This window comes from Capsella rubella, unplaced genomic scaffold (genome assembly GCF_000375325.1).
Source record: "Capsella rubella cultivar Monte Gargano unplaced genomic scaffold, Caprub1_0 scaffold_1, whole genome shotgun sequence".
Lineage (NCBI taxonomy): Eukaryota > Viridiplantae > Streptophyta > Magnoliopsida > Brassicales > Brassicaceae > Capsella > Capsella rubella.
The window spans coordinates 15,689,802-15,707,227 of NW_006238923.1; the positions used below are offsets into that span (position 1 = coordinate 15,689,802).

A 17,426-nucleotide genomic window follows, 5' to 3' on the forward strand; every position below is an offset into this window, starting at 1 on the left:
TCATATACTTTTGCCAATAGTTAAATTTTATTCATAAGGTATTCATAAATAGATTATCCAAATTTATGAAATTGTTATATATCACTTATGTTATCTTTCAACCGATATACAATTTTTGTAAATTATATTAGAAGATTGCATTTTCTTATACACCGTTGAGGTAATGTCCGTGATTGATAAATTTAACGGTTTTAGAGAAAATATAATATATACGTACTTATATTAAAACCAGACCTAATTACTATTGTATATATTATTTACTTTCTATACAGTTAAAATATACAAATCAACACGCGATTTAACTCTATAGAATTAAAATTAAAATATACAAGACTATTATGTTTATCCTATACTATTGAATACCAAATATTAATACAAATCCAATTATATCTTTAGTTTAAAAACATCATCCGTGCGAAAGCACGGGCCATCCTCTAGTTAATATGTTATGTCTGCTATTCGAGACGTCTTTCATTCTGAGATAGATTATCATTTTAGGTAAATTTACTACATGTAATTTTCCATTATTTGTTTTTGCATTTTTTAGATATTATTGGAGAAATTGTTGGAATGAGTCTGATTATTGAGAAAGATTGTTCAGGACATATGTCAAAGTTGTTGGATATACAACTTATAGATCTCAGGTTAGTGAAGTTAAGTGGAGAGTAAAACACTTCTTCATGTCTTTCTTTGTATATTTTTACTTAGCTTTTGTGACTTTGGTTTAAATATTTGCTGTCTCTTACAGTCAAACTATCATCGAGTGTACTTTATGGCAAAATTACACTGAAGATGTCCATGCCTTCCTTCCTGCGAAAACTAGTAGCTCATGCTACTATTTACGACATATGGAAGTAGCTGAACAATCTTGTCCACAATTAGCAAACAATTCAGCCGACAACTATTTTTGTGATTCTGGATAAGGAGATCAGAAACATCATCTCAGCAAGGCGTCAACTATTAAATGAGCCAAAAATCAGAAGTACTAGATTTTACCCCGTGGTACACCACGGACTAATATTTTATGTGTTTCTGTTAAATAGAACCATTTAGTTTATAGTTTACATATACGTACGGTTAGATTTTTACCGTTTAGTGTTTTAAGGACTATTATTTTTTTAACTAACTTATAATTATGTTTAGGTACATAATCATTTAAAGGTTAAAGGCCAACCGTTTGGCAAAAAATCCAATGATCATATGGAATATATCCCAACATTATTTAAAAAATATTAATAGCATCTTTGAATATAGAGGTCTAGAAAGAGAGTTTATATTTGTTTGAGAGGTGTTACTAAAGTTCTGGAAGGGTGTCAATAGAATATTTAAACATGTGTTAACTAATTTTTATAATAAAAATTAAGCTTAAAATTTTATTTTCATGGGTATCATATGACACTCCTCTTACTTCTCTACCTCCGTTCGGGTTTGGGTTATTTGTGTTGCAGAGAAGAGCTCTATTCTTTTTTCCCATTTGTCGTCTTTTGCTGGCTAGAAGAACTCTCGATATTACAAGGTTATTGGGCCATGTTTGTGTTCCCGTTGTGGGCTTGAGGCCTTATACTTTCAAATTAAACTCATAAATAGATTATCGGGGAAACAGAGTTCCGCAAGCATCTTTTAATCAACTAAACTCAACTCGGAGCAGCATCAAACAAATGAAAGTCCAAGGCCATGAACGTTTTGCAATTGGTTTCTAGTTTTTGGTTTTTTAATATTTTTAGTTTTTGATTTTTAACGTAGATATTAGTTTTCTACAAAATCTTGAATGGGCTTTTCTACTTTTTGTTATGGGCTTAAATAGTTTTGCTTTAGTCCCTGAATATTTTGTAGTTTTTTAAAATGGGGTTTAGCTTTTATTTTTGGTTTTTGGATTTTTAGTTTTTGATTTTTTTTTTTTTTTTGATTTTAGTTTTTGGCTTTGCAAAATCTTGAAAAAAAATAAGAGTCACGTAATATTTGTTAGAAACCCATAAAAACTGGTTTTTGGATGATATGAAGGAATTAGTAAAATATCCTAAAATTTGATTTTCCTAAATTTTAGGGAATCTAATTTTACTAAAATCATGAATGGCTAATTTTTTTTTGTCTTTCTAACAAATATTATGTGGCTTTTCTTATTAATATTTTTATATTTTTCAAAACTTTTGCACAAACTAAACTCTACAGGAAAAATCAAAATCTAAAAAAACCAAAAACTAAAAGCTAAAACTCATTAAAAACTACAAAACATTCAAGACCAAAATCTAAAAAAAAATCCGGAATTTTTTTAGTAAATCTACTTTGACTAGAATTATGAATAACTAATTAACTAGTTTTTACAAAACCAAAAATTGAGCTGTTGACCCAAAAAAAAAACATTGGTTCAAAACATGAAGCCATTGAAGAAATGTGAATAGAATGGATAGTCAAAAATTCATCTCCAAGAAGCGAAATACATTTTTGTTTATTTTCGTTGAGAATATGGTGATTCAGAAAATTGAAAAGAAAAGAATTAGCTTTTGATCGTTTGTTACATAACAACTTTTTCTCTTATTAGACAAATATTTGATTTCACTCAAATCAAATCCAGATACAAAAAAGAAAACGATTCAATTTTTCTGATTTTGGTCAGACCATAGAGATGAAATATTTAAATACCCAAATTTTTATACTAAAATCTGTATATAACAAAGAAGAGCATTCTACAATGCCACAAAGAAGATAGCTAAAGTTGATCATATAGATTTCATAAGAACTTTGAGACAAATGATAAATAGTGTGTTGGCACACTTGAGATCACGGTTAGTTGAAATATCATCCACATCGTTTGACGAACATATTGATTTGTTCTTGCGACCGTATATATGAACTTTAGGGACATCCTCTAGCTGAATATTCATTCCGATGAGAGAAAAAGTGGAAACAAATTTTAATGAGCTCGGAGATATGTGTCAAGGAGGTGAACTTAGCCCGAAGCAAAGTTTAAAGGTGGTGTCAGCCGTTGGTGTAAATTCTTCCAATATGGCTAGATCTTTCTTTACATAGACTTAAGTAAAAGAGGTTGATAAAGAAATGTGGAACTTTATTTCATAGAACTAAGCAAAGGGTTTCTTCCATAACATAGCCATGAATATTAAACTTTTTTGAATTAACAATAAATTTACTGTATCAATGAAACCCAACTATGAAACTTAGGGTACTTTTTTTTATATACACCAAACCCAACAGCTGCATTTTTTTTTCTTAAATCTAGTTATGGCATAAACAACAACATTAAAAAGCATCTGATAAATCCCTTCAGAGACATCTCTTCTCTCATGTGTGAGTCAAGAGTCATCCTCTCTGAAGAAGCAAATGTTACATTGCCTTGATCTTCTCTTTAAGCAATGTTCTTTCTGCCCTGTGACCAGAATGGCGTTGCGGGTTTACGCTTTAAGGCCTTAACACTAAATGGACTGTTCTTGCTCTGTAAATGACACATTCCCAAAATGGATTAGGTGAGATTTAAGCATTACTATTTTCATATGTGTTAGTGAAAGTGAGGGAATCAAAACTTACCATTAAACAGGTTCCTTGATCAAGGTCACAAACCGGGTACTCATGAGGGCAGCAACTATAGTTGTCATCACAACAAGTGGCTGCTTCTAGTGGGCAACATCCCCAAGCAAAGCAATACTTTCCATACTCAAAGAGACAACAGCAAGTGTTGCTCTCAGGACAAGTGTAGTAACTGTCACATTGAGTTGGAGGCTTGATAGGGGATGGAGGTGAAGGTCCCGGGTTTGGCGGGTTTTCGCCATTCTTGACCGGGTATGAAGGTTCAATTGCGATACCACATTTACCTGCCGAAGAGGCGATGTTACGCTCCATCTTTAAGTATCCACTCTCTCCCCAGCTTTTACCCCATGAGTTTCTCACAATCCAGTAGTCTTTGCCGTTCTCAGTTCCATATCCGACTGCCACAACACCATGGTCTACTTGTGTTCCACAAGTTCCATCAAATATACCCTTTAGAAGAAAATAACACATCAATAAATTAGAAACAATATGGAGTAACATTTTGAGACCAAACATAGTCAAACAACTAAAAGAAGATTGCTAAATTTGTTACCGAAACATAGAGCTGGAATGCGCGACCACCAGCCTCAATGGCAACGCTTATAGGCTGGTTAGCAACTGCTTTCTTCAACGATTCCTCACTGTAAACTGGAACATCCTCATATGAATCGATTGTGACAACTTTAGCGTTTTTCTGTAACAAGAAACCACGATTGATATAAGAATTATAAGTAATTAAGAATCAAATGTAATCCCTGACCAAAATGTTACTTACCCTGATCTGGTCACAACGTCCATCAACACCCTTGTAAGGATAATCTTTGTCTGTATCAATTCCACCATTCTTGATGATGAACTCAAAAGCATAGTCCATAAGACCTCCGTTACAACCTTCGTTGTATGAAATGTCACAATCGACCAGTTCTTGTTCGGACAAAGTTGTCAAGTTCCCAGTAACAATCTGGTTTATCCCTTCCACTGCTCCAATGGCTGAGAACGCCCAACAACTCCCTTAATTACCAAAATAACAAATCAAACAAGATTAAATTAGTCACTTCACTTTACTTCATCATCAACATCAAACCATTAGTATAAAACAGAACATTTTCTCCTAATAAACACAATCACCCACGAATATCATCTAAAACATATAATATGTCACAACAACTAAGCTACAAAATACGTGTCAATACAAATAATTTCTCTAATTAAGTAATTATGCTCTAATGATTTGTCAACTTATACTCATTTCATAACATAAACTGAGTTATGTTTTGCCAAGTGCCCAACTAACAACAACCAATCATTCCCAGAAAGGGCAAGTATGTCAATTCCTAAAATTCCAATACTTTTTGAAAGAATCATAGAGATATTAATATTATATACTACTAGAGGTAAAATACAAAATGATAATGATGATTAGCGAGTTAGATAGATCTAGTGAACTACAAAAAAAAACTTACCGCAGCTTCCTTGATCTTTGATCTCAGCCACGGCTCCTTTCTTCCTCCAGTCAATGGACTCAGGCAACTCATCACCGACACTAGCCTTGTACCTTAGGCTAGACCTTCTCTCACTTTTCTTGTGTGTCTTAGCTCCAAGATACATGGATCTATACTCATCGTTAGTAAGATCCGCAAAACGAGTCAAACCCAATTTATAACCAAGATTCTTCGCGTTGTGATCATCGATGAAACGAAGGTTGTCTTTAAAGATCTCGAACCGATCTTTCTCACCAAGAAGTGTGTTCTTGTTCTCAACCTTCCCGTGTTCCACCAACCACGCCTCGTAGATACTCCTAACCTCAGCGTCGCTACGGCCACCGGTGGAGGAGACTCCGTGGGTCTCGTCGTAGGATATGATTGACATGTCCATGGCTGATGAAACTACGACCATGGTTAGGAAAAGAATCGCCATGGCTGGCTTTAGGAAACCCATTTCTTGGAGAAGAAGAAGAAGTGAAGAAGATGATGATGAAGAAGACGAGATTGTATGATAGACAAGAGATGGTGGTGGGGTTATATATATAAAAGCCAAAATGCCCAAATGAGATAAGTGTAATAATTGTTTTTTTTTCTCTACTACTATTTTTTATGTTTTCGTATGTCACGAGTTTTTTTTAATTTCTAAAATCTAAAATAATAATGGTGACTTGTTCCGAATTTTCATTAGAAAGTTTCAAAACTAGATAGGAAAAATCCAAATTAATTTTTGAATAGATAGCGAAACAATAACACTTATGTGCATCAAACAAGTTGAAACGGAATCTAAACCGAAAAAGGAGAAAAAGTTCATAAAAAAAAAACTAGGGGATCTAATAATATAAATGAAGATATATCATTATGGGCTTCTTTGTAGATAAGATTGCATATGGGGGTTGGAAACAAAATTTAGCTATATGGTGAACTAAAGTTGAAAGATGTAACAAATCAAATAAATAAATAGTGTGATATTAGGAAAAATAAGGTTTTATATTAATAAAAAAATTATACGAATTTGTGAGACTATATATGTTTATCCGTCATTTTTAGTTAAATGATCGCGATAAAGTATATGTATTATTATATATGATTTATTCGTGGAAATAAATCCAAAATAAAATAAGTTAAATAAATATCATCTCTTTTCTTATATCCTTTTTTACGTATAAAAAAAATTACATGTCTTTGTCTTTTTATTTTTGTCATTACATGTTGTTATCAATTTTTTTAAATGGAAAAAAAAAAAAATCTAAGCCGAATTCAATCCTTTCTAATATGAAAAAAGAATAAAAATCTCAATATTTTGAATTTAATACATAAATATATTATATTTATTTTGCTAACCATTATTCAAAAAACTCAAGACAAAATTTTGTTTATATCGTCTTTAATTATGTTGTGCTGAAATATTATTTGTTATAATTATATTATGATGATATTCACGAACAATTGTTTTCCAACACAACTTTTTGCACAACACTTAGATAGTTAAATCAACTACAAACTACGAATATAGTCTGCGATATTCTGAATTTCCTATAAATATTTCATTTATCTATAAGAGAAACTGTATTTTTTCGGTTCGAATTCTATACTTTAACCGTTTTTTATTTTTAAAATCTAATTAATTTTGGGGTTGGTAGTGATAATTTAAGGAGGTTAAAACAAATAAGTTGAAGAAAAAAACAATAATGTAAATATGAAAAAAATATATTTAAATGTGATGGTCACAAACTTACAATTATTGGTTAGACCAAAGAAAATATGGGGAAGGAAGAGATGAGACGTCAGTGGTTTGATTGGCAAAACCAAAATACAATGTCATGTCCACACAATTTGGAGCGCGTGAGATTCTTACATAACAGCGCGTGGATAGGATTTGATCATGAATGCCAAGATTCTTATGTGTTCTTGTAATACTATTATATATGGATCTTTAAAGTCTTACAAGTTACCTATAAAAAAAAAAAAAAAAAAATTATAGACATGTCTCTATTATTATGATTCCTTCCAAAAATAAAACACTCCAAATATTTTTCTTTTTTCTTTTCTCTTATTGATAAAGAAAAGACTCTAATAATTTAAAATAAAAATAAAAATGCTATGAAGAAGAAGTTGGCTTGTGACTTGTGAGATTAGAACACTTGCCTTTTCTGCCGTCTATTTCATTGAAAGAGATAATGTTTGTTACTTGTAACTATATTAAAAAGTGTTGTATATAATAAGTCATATATAGAATATTTGTATTTTGGAGGATTGAAAATAAAAGAAAACTCACCAATTGTATACGTAAACTGATGAGTTTATAGGAATATATTGGAATTTTATAGTATTAAGTAATTTATCTATTTTTTTGTGAAATTTATTGGAGTTTTATAGTATTAGGTAATTTTTTTAACAAAAGTATTTATTACTGAAAAAATAAAATTTATAACATGGGTAGAGAATTAATGGATCATTATTATTTTAGAACTTATTATAGGCTACTGCACAAGTGTTTAGATATGGCCAAAACCATTGAGGCAACTAACATTCCTAGCCTAATGGGGATCATAAAATGGTATTATACGTCTTGTTTATAGTTTTTATATTTCGCGACATCGAAATATTACTAGAAATCATGATTAATCTATTAAAATTATCTTTTCAATGTGTTATAAAATTTTATTTTATTCATTTCGCTATATTAAAACATTATTAAAAGACTTAAAATTGTTTTATAAAAATTTTATTTTATTCATTTCGAATAATTATTCAGTTATTCTACTATTTATCTGATATATAAGTAAGATCTATAAACATACTCAATAATCACAAATCACCCACATAGACACATGCTTTTAATGGAGCGGCTACAGTGTGAAAGACATGATGGGTAGCTGCAGAACGTTACAAAATTGCATGTGTAATAAGTTTATTTATTTTCTGCCTTTGTAATTGTACCTACCCACCTCCATCCTCCAACTCACCCACCATTAGAATCCCACACTACTTGCAACCAAAATCCATTAATAGTTTTAAAATTGTGTATAAACTAAGTATTACAAATCTTTGTTGTTTTCTTCAAGAGAGGGGGTGCAAACACTAAAATGGGCATCCTGGTATGACTCCTTATGATACTTAAGTGTAGACTAGAGTGCTTATAGATACAGTTCATTAGTGTTTATACTTTATACATACATTCAAGTAGTCAATTTCATTTGTTTAGATAACTAAGAACAACATTATTGGTGGGATGTTAACAAATCTTAGCTATAGATACTTTTTAAGATCGCACCAATAATGTTGGTCTAAGACTGTTAAGAAACTTGGACTTAAGCCGTGAAATCTCTCATATTAACAGACACTTACTATATAGTTTAGAAAGGTAAAATGTTCTGAATGATAGATATTATAGTTTCTTTCTATCTTATTACAAATTATTAACTTGATTTCACGACTAATATATCATTTATGCAGTGTATATTCGTTTTCTAATGAACAATGGTTTTACGAACAACTTACACGAGAAAAATCACGTTATATGGGCATATGGCTCTTTCTCTCCATGAAATCTCTCGTATTAACAGACACTTACTATATAGTTTAGAAAGGTAAAATGTTATGAATGATAGATATTATAGTATCTTTCTATCTTATTACAAATTATTAACTTGATTTCATGACTAATATATCATTTATGCAATGTATTTTCGTTTTCTGATAAACAATGGTTTTACGAACAACTTACATTAGAAAAATCACGTTATATGGGCATATGGCTCTTTCTCTCCACCATATTCATGAATGACCATTTGATATAATGAACCACGACAAACAGTTCAACACTATACTAGATAATTCTAATAGACTTGTCTCGATTAATCTGCAATAGCTACAAATATTACTTTAAAAATGATAAAAATGTTTTTAAATTAATTGAGATTCAACCTTTTTCTAATTTTGTTTTCACAAATCTTTATAGCTACAAAATTATTCTTTTAACATATTAAATTCTCAACCATATGTAAATTCTCAATCTAACCCAATCCATGAACCCATTAAATTATCACCACTGGTTGTATATTTTTTTCTACTTTTTCTTAACTGTCCATTTAGAATAGTTAGAATCTATAATAAGAAAGTTGTTCGTCTTTCCTACACTAATGATTTTCAACTTATGGATAAACAAGATTCAACTGTATAGATTTATTAAAAACAAACCGTGAAGGAGTTTTGTATAATCTATTAACGTACAATAGGCCGGGCATATACGTGTAACATCAAGCTCCAAGAACGTGCTTGCGTGCTTGGCCATTCGTGATAAGGTGGCTAGAAGATATTTCTGAAGTTGACATTGATATTGTAACCTAACGAGTTGGAGTGGCAACAACTTTGATTTTTAATCTTTTGTCTATTATTGTCGTCTTTCATAGTTGTTTATAGTTTATTTTGATTCTTATGACTAATATATGTTTTCCAAAGTTGAATAATGACACATGTTTAAAAGACATTTTATTATCATTAGTTACAAAAACCAAAAGACAATCTTATTTTTGTAAAATTGTCACAATTCATATTTCTGAAAAAAATTGAAAAAAAAAAAAAATACATATCCAAATGAATACTACAAAAATTACATATATTAATTTATATATTATTATTAATTAATTAAATACTATGGTTCCAATTATTTAGTTTATAGAGCTTTTACGGTATGGTGATAATTTACGCATAAATTGAAAAATTATGAAAGTTTAAAGATGTTTGCATAGGAAAAATCATTGCAATGTTGTTTACGTACGAATTGTATCTATAAAACTGAAATTGAAGTTGCACATTTATCAATACTCAATAGCTTCATCCACTTAGATAAATCCTCTAACACTTGAATCAAAATGTATCATTTACCATGGGTTTGGTGTTGTCCACTAAAATTGTAGAGTCCATTAGCTGCCCTATCATAGAATGTGTTGGATATGGCCAGTGGGTTATAAAGCCCATTAGAATAGCTCTATTTGCAGATATGGCCCAATTATAAACATATTTTGATGGATAATAAGTATCTTGTGGGCTATATATAGCTTACTTGCATGAGGTTTACTAACATAAACCAATGTTGATATGGCCTGTTTATACTTGTAGTCTGAGGATTTATTTGATGCACCTAAAAAAAAGAAGAAGAAGAAGACATATAATTTTGTTTTAGTTCACATTTTTCTCTTTTTATTTTCTCAATTATTATATGTATTTTTTTAGTATGGTATTTTTTTGAAAATGATATAGTCAAATTTTCATTTAAAAATAAGGGCTGTATTAAAAATAGCATAAAAAGTTTTTCTTTCCAAATTTATCACAGCATTTTAAAAAACTTTAAACACTAGACCATATCCTTTACAACAAGACCGTAAATGTAAATAATCAACCCAAATTTTTTTAAATGATTTTAAAATAATTTAAATATTGTAATTGTGTCAATTAACCATATTTTTGAAAGTTTATGGAATTTGTGATATAATTTTCTACAAAACTTGTTTTAATGTTATTTAATTTAGAGTATTCCTTTGTAGTAATAAGTTGGTATTGCACAACGTTGACTTGTATTTCTACAATAGGTGCAGCCAATTTACGAAGGAGTCTATCACCATTACATAGGGAGGTTAAAGCGTTGGTGTGGGCGACGAAATGTATCATCGATGCATCCATAAGAGAAGTTACTTTCATTAATGGCTGTTCATATTTGGTGGGGATGGTGTCTTCCTCAGCAAAATGGCCGGTGTTCGCCACATATCTAGAGGTGATCCAAACAGATATGGAAGTTTTTTTTGTTCTTTTCTGTAGTTAAAACATCTAATTATCAAATTAGTCATTTTGGCACGCAAAGTGCATGCTGAGCCACTGGTATGTTTTTAAAAGCTTAAGATCGATCTTATTTTTTTGCACCTGACCATTCCCACCTTTTAGATCCTTTGAGTATTTTATATGAATAATCTTGAAAAAATAATAAAAGTATTTCTTGAAACTTTAAACAAAAGTATATGTATTTATCTTTAAAATATTAAAAGAGAAATACAAATTAGAACATTGCAAAATTATGACTTCAATTCCATAATTACCCCTTAATTATTGTTTTTAGAAAAAGAATTTAGAAATCAATAATGGTAATTTAGTATTGATGACAAGTACATTTGGATCATCCAATTAAAAGATCCAAGATCCATGGGTATTTAATATGGATCTTACTAAAAATATTAATAAAATCTTACTAATAAATAAATAAAGTTAATTCTAAAATATTCTAATAAAAATTTGACTTCTATTAAAGATTTGTAATTTATTAAAAATTTGCACAGCTAACCTTTATTATGATACCCTCTTCTACAAATACCCTCTTTAGGTGTTCATTTTAAAAAATACCCTCTTTAATGTACAAAATGACTAAATTACCCTCTTTTATTATAACCCATGATGAAAAAGGAATATTCTTTCCAACAAAAAGAATATTCCTTTCGAAAAATTTCCCGCCAAATTTTCCCGCCAAAAGTTTTCGGCAAAAATTTTCCGGCAAAAAATTTCCCGCCAAAAAAAATTTCCCGCCAAAAATTTTCCGGCAAAAATTTTCCCGCCAAAAATTTTCAGCCAAAATTTTTCCGCAATTTCTTAAAAAAACCTTGTAAATATTTATAAATCCCTTAAAAAATCCTTTAAAAACCCTTGTAAATCTTTTAAAAGTCATCCAAAACCTTTCAAAACTTGAGTAAACCTTTTAAAACCATTGTAAATCATTTTATAACATTTATAAACACTTGTAAATCCCTTTAAATCACTTATAACCGTGATAAATCATTTAATAAAAACTTTAGTAAACTTCTAAAACCCGTTAAAAACCCTTGTAAATCATTAAAACCCATTTTAAAGAACTTGTAATACCTTTGTAAACCCTTCAAAAACCTTTGTAAACTTCTTGTAAATCCTTTAAAACTATTTTTAAATCTTTGTATGCCTTTAAATATACTTTTAAATCTTTTTAAAAACACTTGTAAATCCTTTTAAAAAACCTTTAAAAATCCTTGTAATTTTTTAAAAATCCTTTAAAAATTCTTGTAAATCCTTTTAAAACTGTTATAACTTATAAAAACTTTTAAAAACCATTGTAAATCATTTAAAAACCATTTAAAAACCTTTGTAGGCTTCTAAAACTCTTTAAAAACCATTACAAATCTTTTAAAAACCATTTAAAAACTCTTGTAAATCCCTTTAAAAACCCTTGTAAACCCTTTAAAAGACCCTTTAAAAAATCTTGTAAACCCTTTTAAAAAAATTGGTGGGAAAATTTTGAAAAAATAATTTATTTTGCGGGAAAATTTTGGCGGAAATTTTTTGGCGGGAAAATTTTCTCGAAAAAATTTTTGGCGGGAAAATTTTTTCTCGGAAACTTTTTTGGCGGGAAAGTTTTTGGCGGGAAATTTTTGGGGGGGGAAATTTTTGGAAGGAATATTCCTTCCTTTGGGAAAGAATATTCTTTCAAATAGGGGTAAAATAGCTATTAAAAAATAAGAGAGGACAAAAATGAAAATGATAAAAAAAGAGGGTATTTTTAAAAGAGGGTATCTATTAAAAATTAGGTATTTATGATAGATGATTAAAATAAATTTTATAATTATGGTATCTTTTCAATGTTATGACGGTAACAAATTCCTACTTTTTAGGGCTATTCTTTAAGATATTTATATTTATGAAAGAAAAGTTTACAATAAGATCCTAAAAATGAAAGCCTTATACTAATCCTTAATTTTAAGTTTATAGGAAAAAGAAGATAAGTTTTTTTCAAAATTATTTATATTTTACCTTGAAAAAATTAATTTAATAAAAATGTTCTAATGTGACAAAAACATTATTTTGATGAAACCAAATTTAGAGCTTGCGGATCAATAAGTCGAAAGGGTTAGAATTAATTTTGGTCTATTATATAATGAATGAATATTCTTTATAATATTAAAAGAGAAGTACAAATTAGAACATTGCAAAATTATGACTCCAATTCCATAATTACCCTTTAATTATTGCTTTTAGAAAAAGAATTTAGAAATCAATAAGGGTAATTTGGTATTGATGACAAGTACATTTGGATCATCCAATTAAATTATCCAAGATCCATGGGTATTTAATATGGATCTTACTAAAAATATTAATAAAATCTTACTAATAAATAAATAAAGTTAAGTATAAAATATTCTAATAAAAATTTGATTTTGGATAAAGGGAATATGAAACAAAATTAAGCAAACATTTTTTTGTTTTCAAAATACGTATTTGTAGTTAAATAAAATAAATAATGCTAATACTTTGACTACACCAATGAATATTCTTTATATATTATAGATTTAATTATATAGACAAGACATAAAACCTTAAGTTGTGTCTTCTCTTTTAAAAATATATTTATACATATTCAATTTTATAAAAACTTATACTTACAAATTTACATGATTTTAAACTCTAAATTTAATTTTAATATGACTAATATTAATAATAACTTTTATAAATTCGAATTAATAGAGAACTTTTGAGAAATACCCCTTTTGATGTACCCTTTTTTTAAAATACCCATCTTTTCTATTCATTTTCAAAAATACCCCTTTTCAAATATGAAAATTATAAGCTTTTATATGGTTGATAAGGTACATCAAGATCATCATTACTAATAGGAGACTAAATCCAAATATTTTAAAAAATTTTAAAAGGTTCTAAACGGCATTTATATGGTTTTTATAAGGTTTTTAAAAGGTTTACACAGTTTTTATAAGCTTTTATATGATTTTTAAAAGGTATTTATATGGTACTTATGAAATATATATATAAATTTACACACATGTAAAGATAATTTGTGTCTATAATTTTTTTGATAAATTTCAAATTTTATTGTGACTTTCTGATAAAATTAGAAAGAGGAGTATTTTTAAAAAGTGGTATTAGAAAAGGGGTATCTTTGAAATTCCCCCATAATTTGAAAACATATTATATAAAAACATAATGTTATAAATATATATATTATTCGATTTTAATATATTTTACTCTACAAAATTTATAAAAATTAAACAAAACATACTTCAAGATTTCAAAAACTAGATTACGTATTCATAATATCTATTTAAAATTAGGGAGAATTTCAGATATACCCCTTTCCAAATATACTTTTTAAAAATACCCTAGTTTCAAACTTTATCAAACAAATCACTAGAAATGCTAAAATTTATCTAAATATATACGTAAGCTTATAAATATACACAAATTACCTTTGTATGTGTATAAAATTTTATATATCTTTCATAAATGGCGTAAAAATAACTTATAAAAACCTTTTAAAAACCTTCTAAAACAAGTAAAAACGATTTAAAACCTTTTTAAACATTATAAAATATTTGTATCGAATCTCCCAGTAATAGTTATTATATAGAAGTACCTTATAAATTATATAAAACTTTATAATGTTTCATATTTAAACAGGGGTATTTTTGAAAATAGATAGAGAAAGGGAGTATTTTTGAAAAATGGTACACTAAAAAGGGTATTTCTCAAACATTCTCTTTTAAAATTAGGTATTTATGATAGATGATTAAAATTTTATAATTATGGTATCTTTTCAATGTTATGACGGTAACAAATTCCAACTTTTTAGGGTTATTCTTTAAGATATTTATATATATGTAAAGCATAGTTAAAACAAATATGTAATCAAATTCGATATATTCTCACATTAATTCTCAACCCTAAATATTTTTGCAACCTCTAAATTAATCATTTAAAACATTTAAATTAAGTTAACAACTAAACCTTATACTTTCGTAAATTTATGCATGTGTAACCGCAACTACTTTGTTTAAATCAATCAAACTCTATGTCACTACGATAAAGAAAAAATATTTTTTGATGATAAAATAACAAAACCATCGTAGTATAACCGTTATTGATATGAAAATTTTACGATATAAATATATTATCTTGCGGTGAACTGCGGGTTAAGTTCTAGTATTAGTTAAATTGTATGTAATTGACGACTCTTTTAAATACTTACACTCTTAAAAGTTTACTACGTTTAAGAAACTAAAAAATCAGATGGTCAACCGGTCGGAACAGATGTATATTGCCGAAAAACAAAAACAACACGTTAACGAGTGTGACACTGAATCAGACGGTGCCACGTCATCACTAAGACAGCAAAGATCTTCTATTAAAATTACCATTTTGCCACCCCCGACGAACGCGACTTTTTCGTTTTTTATTACACAACACTGGTAACAACGAAAAACCAACGTCGGACAAAAGTCAAAAGTCGACAACTCAGACACGAACACGAACACGAACATACTCTTATGACTTTTGTAATTTGGACAACGGCACAACGCTTCTTTTATATATATGTGTGTGTGTTAGCTCATTCGTTCAACTACAATTTTGTCTCTTCACATTGGACAGACAACTTCACAAACTAATTAAAATTCCACTTTTTACAAACGTTTTGTATGTTTATGCTAAATTCTTATATATATATATATTACAATTCTTTTTCAAAGTCAGAGTCCAAGAATACCTGTCGACCAAGCCGAGTTAGGTTTCATGAGGAAAACTAATCTAATCTTTTGCCACTAAATATGACTACACATTTATAAAATATTTATTTTTTCATCATAGTTTTATAGCAATTTGTATTTACAAACTATACTATTGTTTACTTTTCTTTTCGAAGTCAGCGTCTATAACAATAATCCCTCTCGGCCAAAACAAGTAGGTTTGGAAAAATCTGTCCAAAACTTGGTTGCTAAGACGATGAATACACACACACACACACAAGGTCTTCTTTTACTATTGTTCAATTGAACAATGGCATGATTTTAAAAATCAAAACTTAAGTAGTCTTTTTAAGTATTGATTTTAGATTTTAGATTTTAGTTCTTGGGTTTTGCGGAAACTGACAAATACAAAAAATGTTGAAAACTAAAAAAAAAATTAACTAGTCACGTTGATATTCTTATATCCTGGTTTAAGATGTAATTTACATTTTGTGAGTAAAAACTAAAAACTATTTAACTATATTTACATTTAGCTCGTTGAATTATATATGCATTTTTTTTTATTTTAGAAAATTGATCACAAATGAATAGTTTTTTTTTTATGTGAATACAATAGAGAGGCAAGTTTCTATAATAGTTGATAAACATATTTGCACAAAACCTACAAATAGTAGTTAATATTTGTAGTTTGTGAACAGTTTAAAATGGTTATGAATACACACTTTAAAAAGATGCTACCTGAATTATTCAAATGCAATAAAATACACTAAATATTACTATTTATATAAAGAAAACGCGAAGTCCAAATCAAATTAGTCCAACATTATCATTTGGTCAATAAATGCACTTTGCTTACACACGCACCTACACACAACTATATATATAATAACACAACACCTCCAAGCCTTTCATCTCATACTTCAACAACTCTTCTTTTTTCACAAATCAAACATTTCTCACAGAGCTCAAGAGAAGAAATCAATTGAAGTTTTAAGTCATAAAAGATCGATGGAGAAGAAGATTATGATCTTGTTGTGTATTGTCTTATTGGTCGAGGCGTTTACAATTCTTGGAGGAGTTGATTGCAGAGCCTTGCGAACAGAGCAAACAACCACAGGAGGCTGTGATCAAACGACTGGTACCGTAGAGAGTGGCGGTTTTGGCTTGTTCTCGGGGGCGGCGAACGGTTCTAAAGACCATCTTTTGATGAGGAGTTTGGCTTTCCGGTTAGCTTCTGGGCCAAGCAGGAGAGGCCGTGGACACTAATGATCAATACCTAATGACACCATTGATATTGATTTTTTTTTTTTTTAAGTTTATTTTTGCCTTTGCATAAACTATATATAACGATTGTGTATTAAAGTTTTACGTCATAGAAAAGGAAAAAAAAAATAGTGTAATTTTTTTTTTTGTTAAGCATTTGATTTATTCAATGCCATGTAATTCACTAATTAGAGGCTTTTTATTTGCACAAGTCGTTATACATGTAATGTAAAGGTTTGATTATTATTATTATTATTATATAGTTTTTTTACATGAAATATAAAGGGTACTTACAAACAAAATTAATCAACGACAGAAGAAAAAATCAAGGATGGAAAAAACAATTCAACGACAGAAAAGCAAAAAGAAAAATGTTGACAACAAAAAGGTCATAAGCAAAATAATTTTTCAGTTACTAATATATATAAAAGTTTTATTATCTATTAATGCCAAAGTTGAGAGAAAGCTTGAATATTTACTGATGATAAGAAGAATATATATTGTATAAGAAATTAGGTTAAATGTAAAAGAGTAAATATCCTAATTATAATTGGAGTAGAATAAACCGAGCCTAATAACTAGCATAACATAA

General features: G+C 28.8%; 2 protein-coding genes across 2 annotated transcripts; one reads left to right on the forward strand and one right to left on the reverse strand.

Annotated features, from left to right (window-relative positions):
- Window positions 1-3,043: 3,043 nt before the first annotated feature.
- Window positions 3,044-5,536, reverse strand: LOC17900290 (cysteine proteinase RD21A). The gene is made up of 5 exons (XM_006307216.2): window positions 5,004-5,536; window positions 4,316-4,551; window positions 4,094-4,234; window positions 3,541-3,990; window positions 3,044-3,448 (listed from the first exon to the last, which is right to left on the reverse strand). Exons 1-5 carry the CDS (start codon window positions 5,476-5,478, stop codon window positions 3,362-3,364), a joined length of 1,389 nt encoding a protein of 462 aa, XP_006307278.2. The 5' UTR covers window positions 5,479-5,536; the 3' UTR covers window positions 3,044-3,361.
- Window positions 5,537-16,509: 10,973 nt separating this feature from the next.
- On the forward strand, window positions 16,510-17,014 carry LOC17899117. Its single transcript, XM_006305737.2, has one exon. The coding sequence runs from the start codon at window positions 16,580-16,582 to the stop codon at window positions 16,835-16,837; it is 258 nt and encodes an 85-aa protein (XP_006305799.2). The 5' UTR covers window positions 16,510-16,579; the 3' UTR covers window positions 16,838-17,014.
- Window positions 17,015-17,426: the final 412 nt, after the last annotated feature.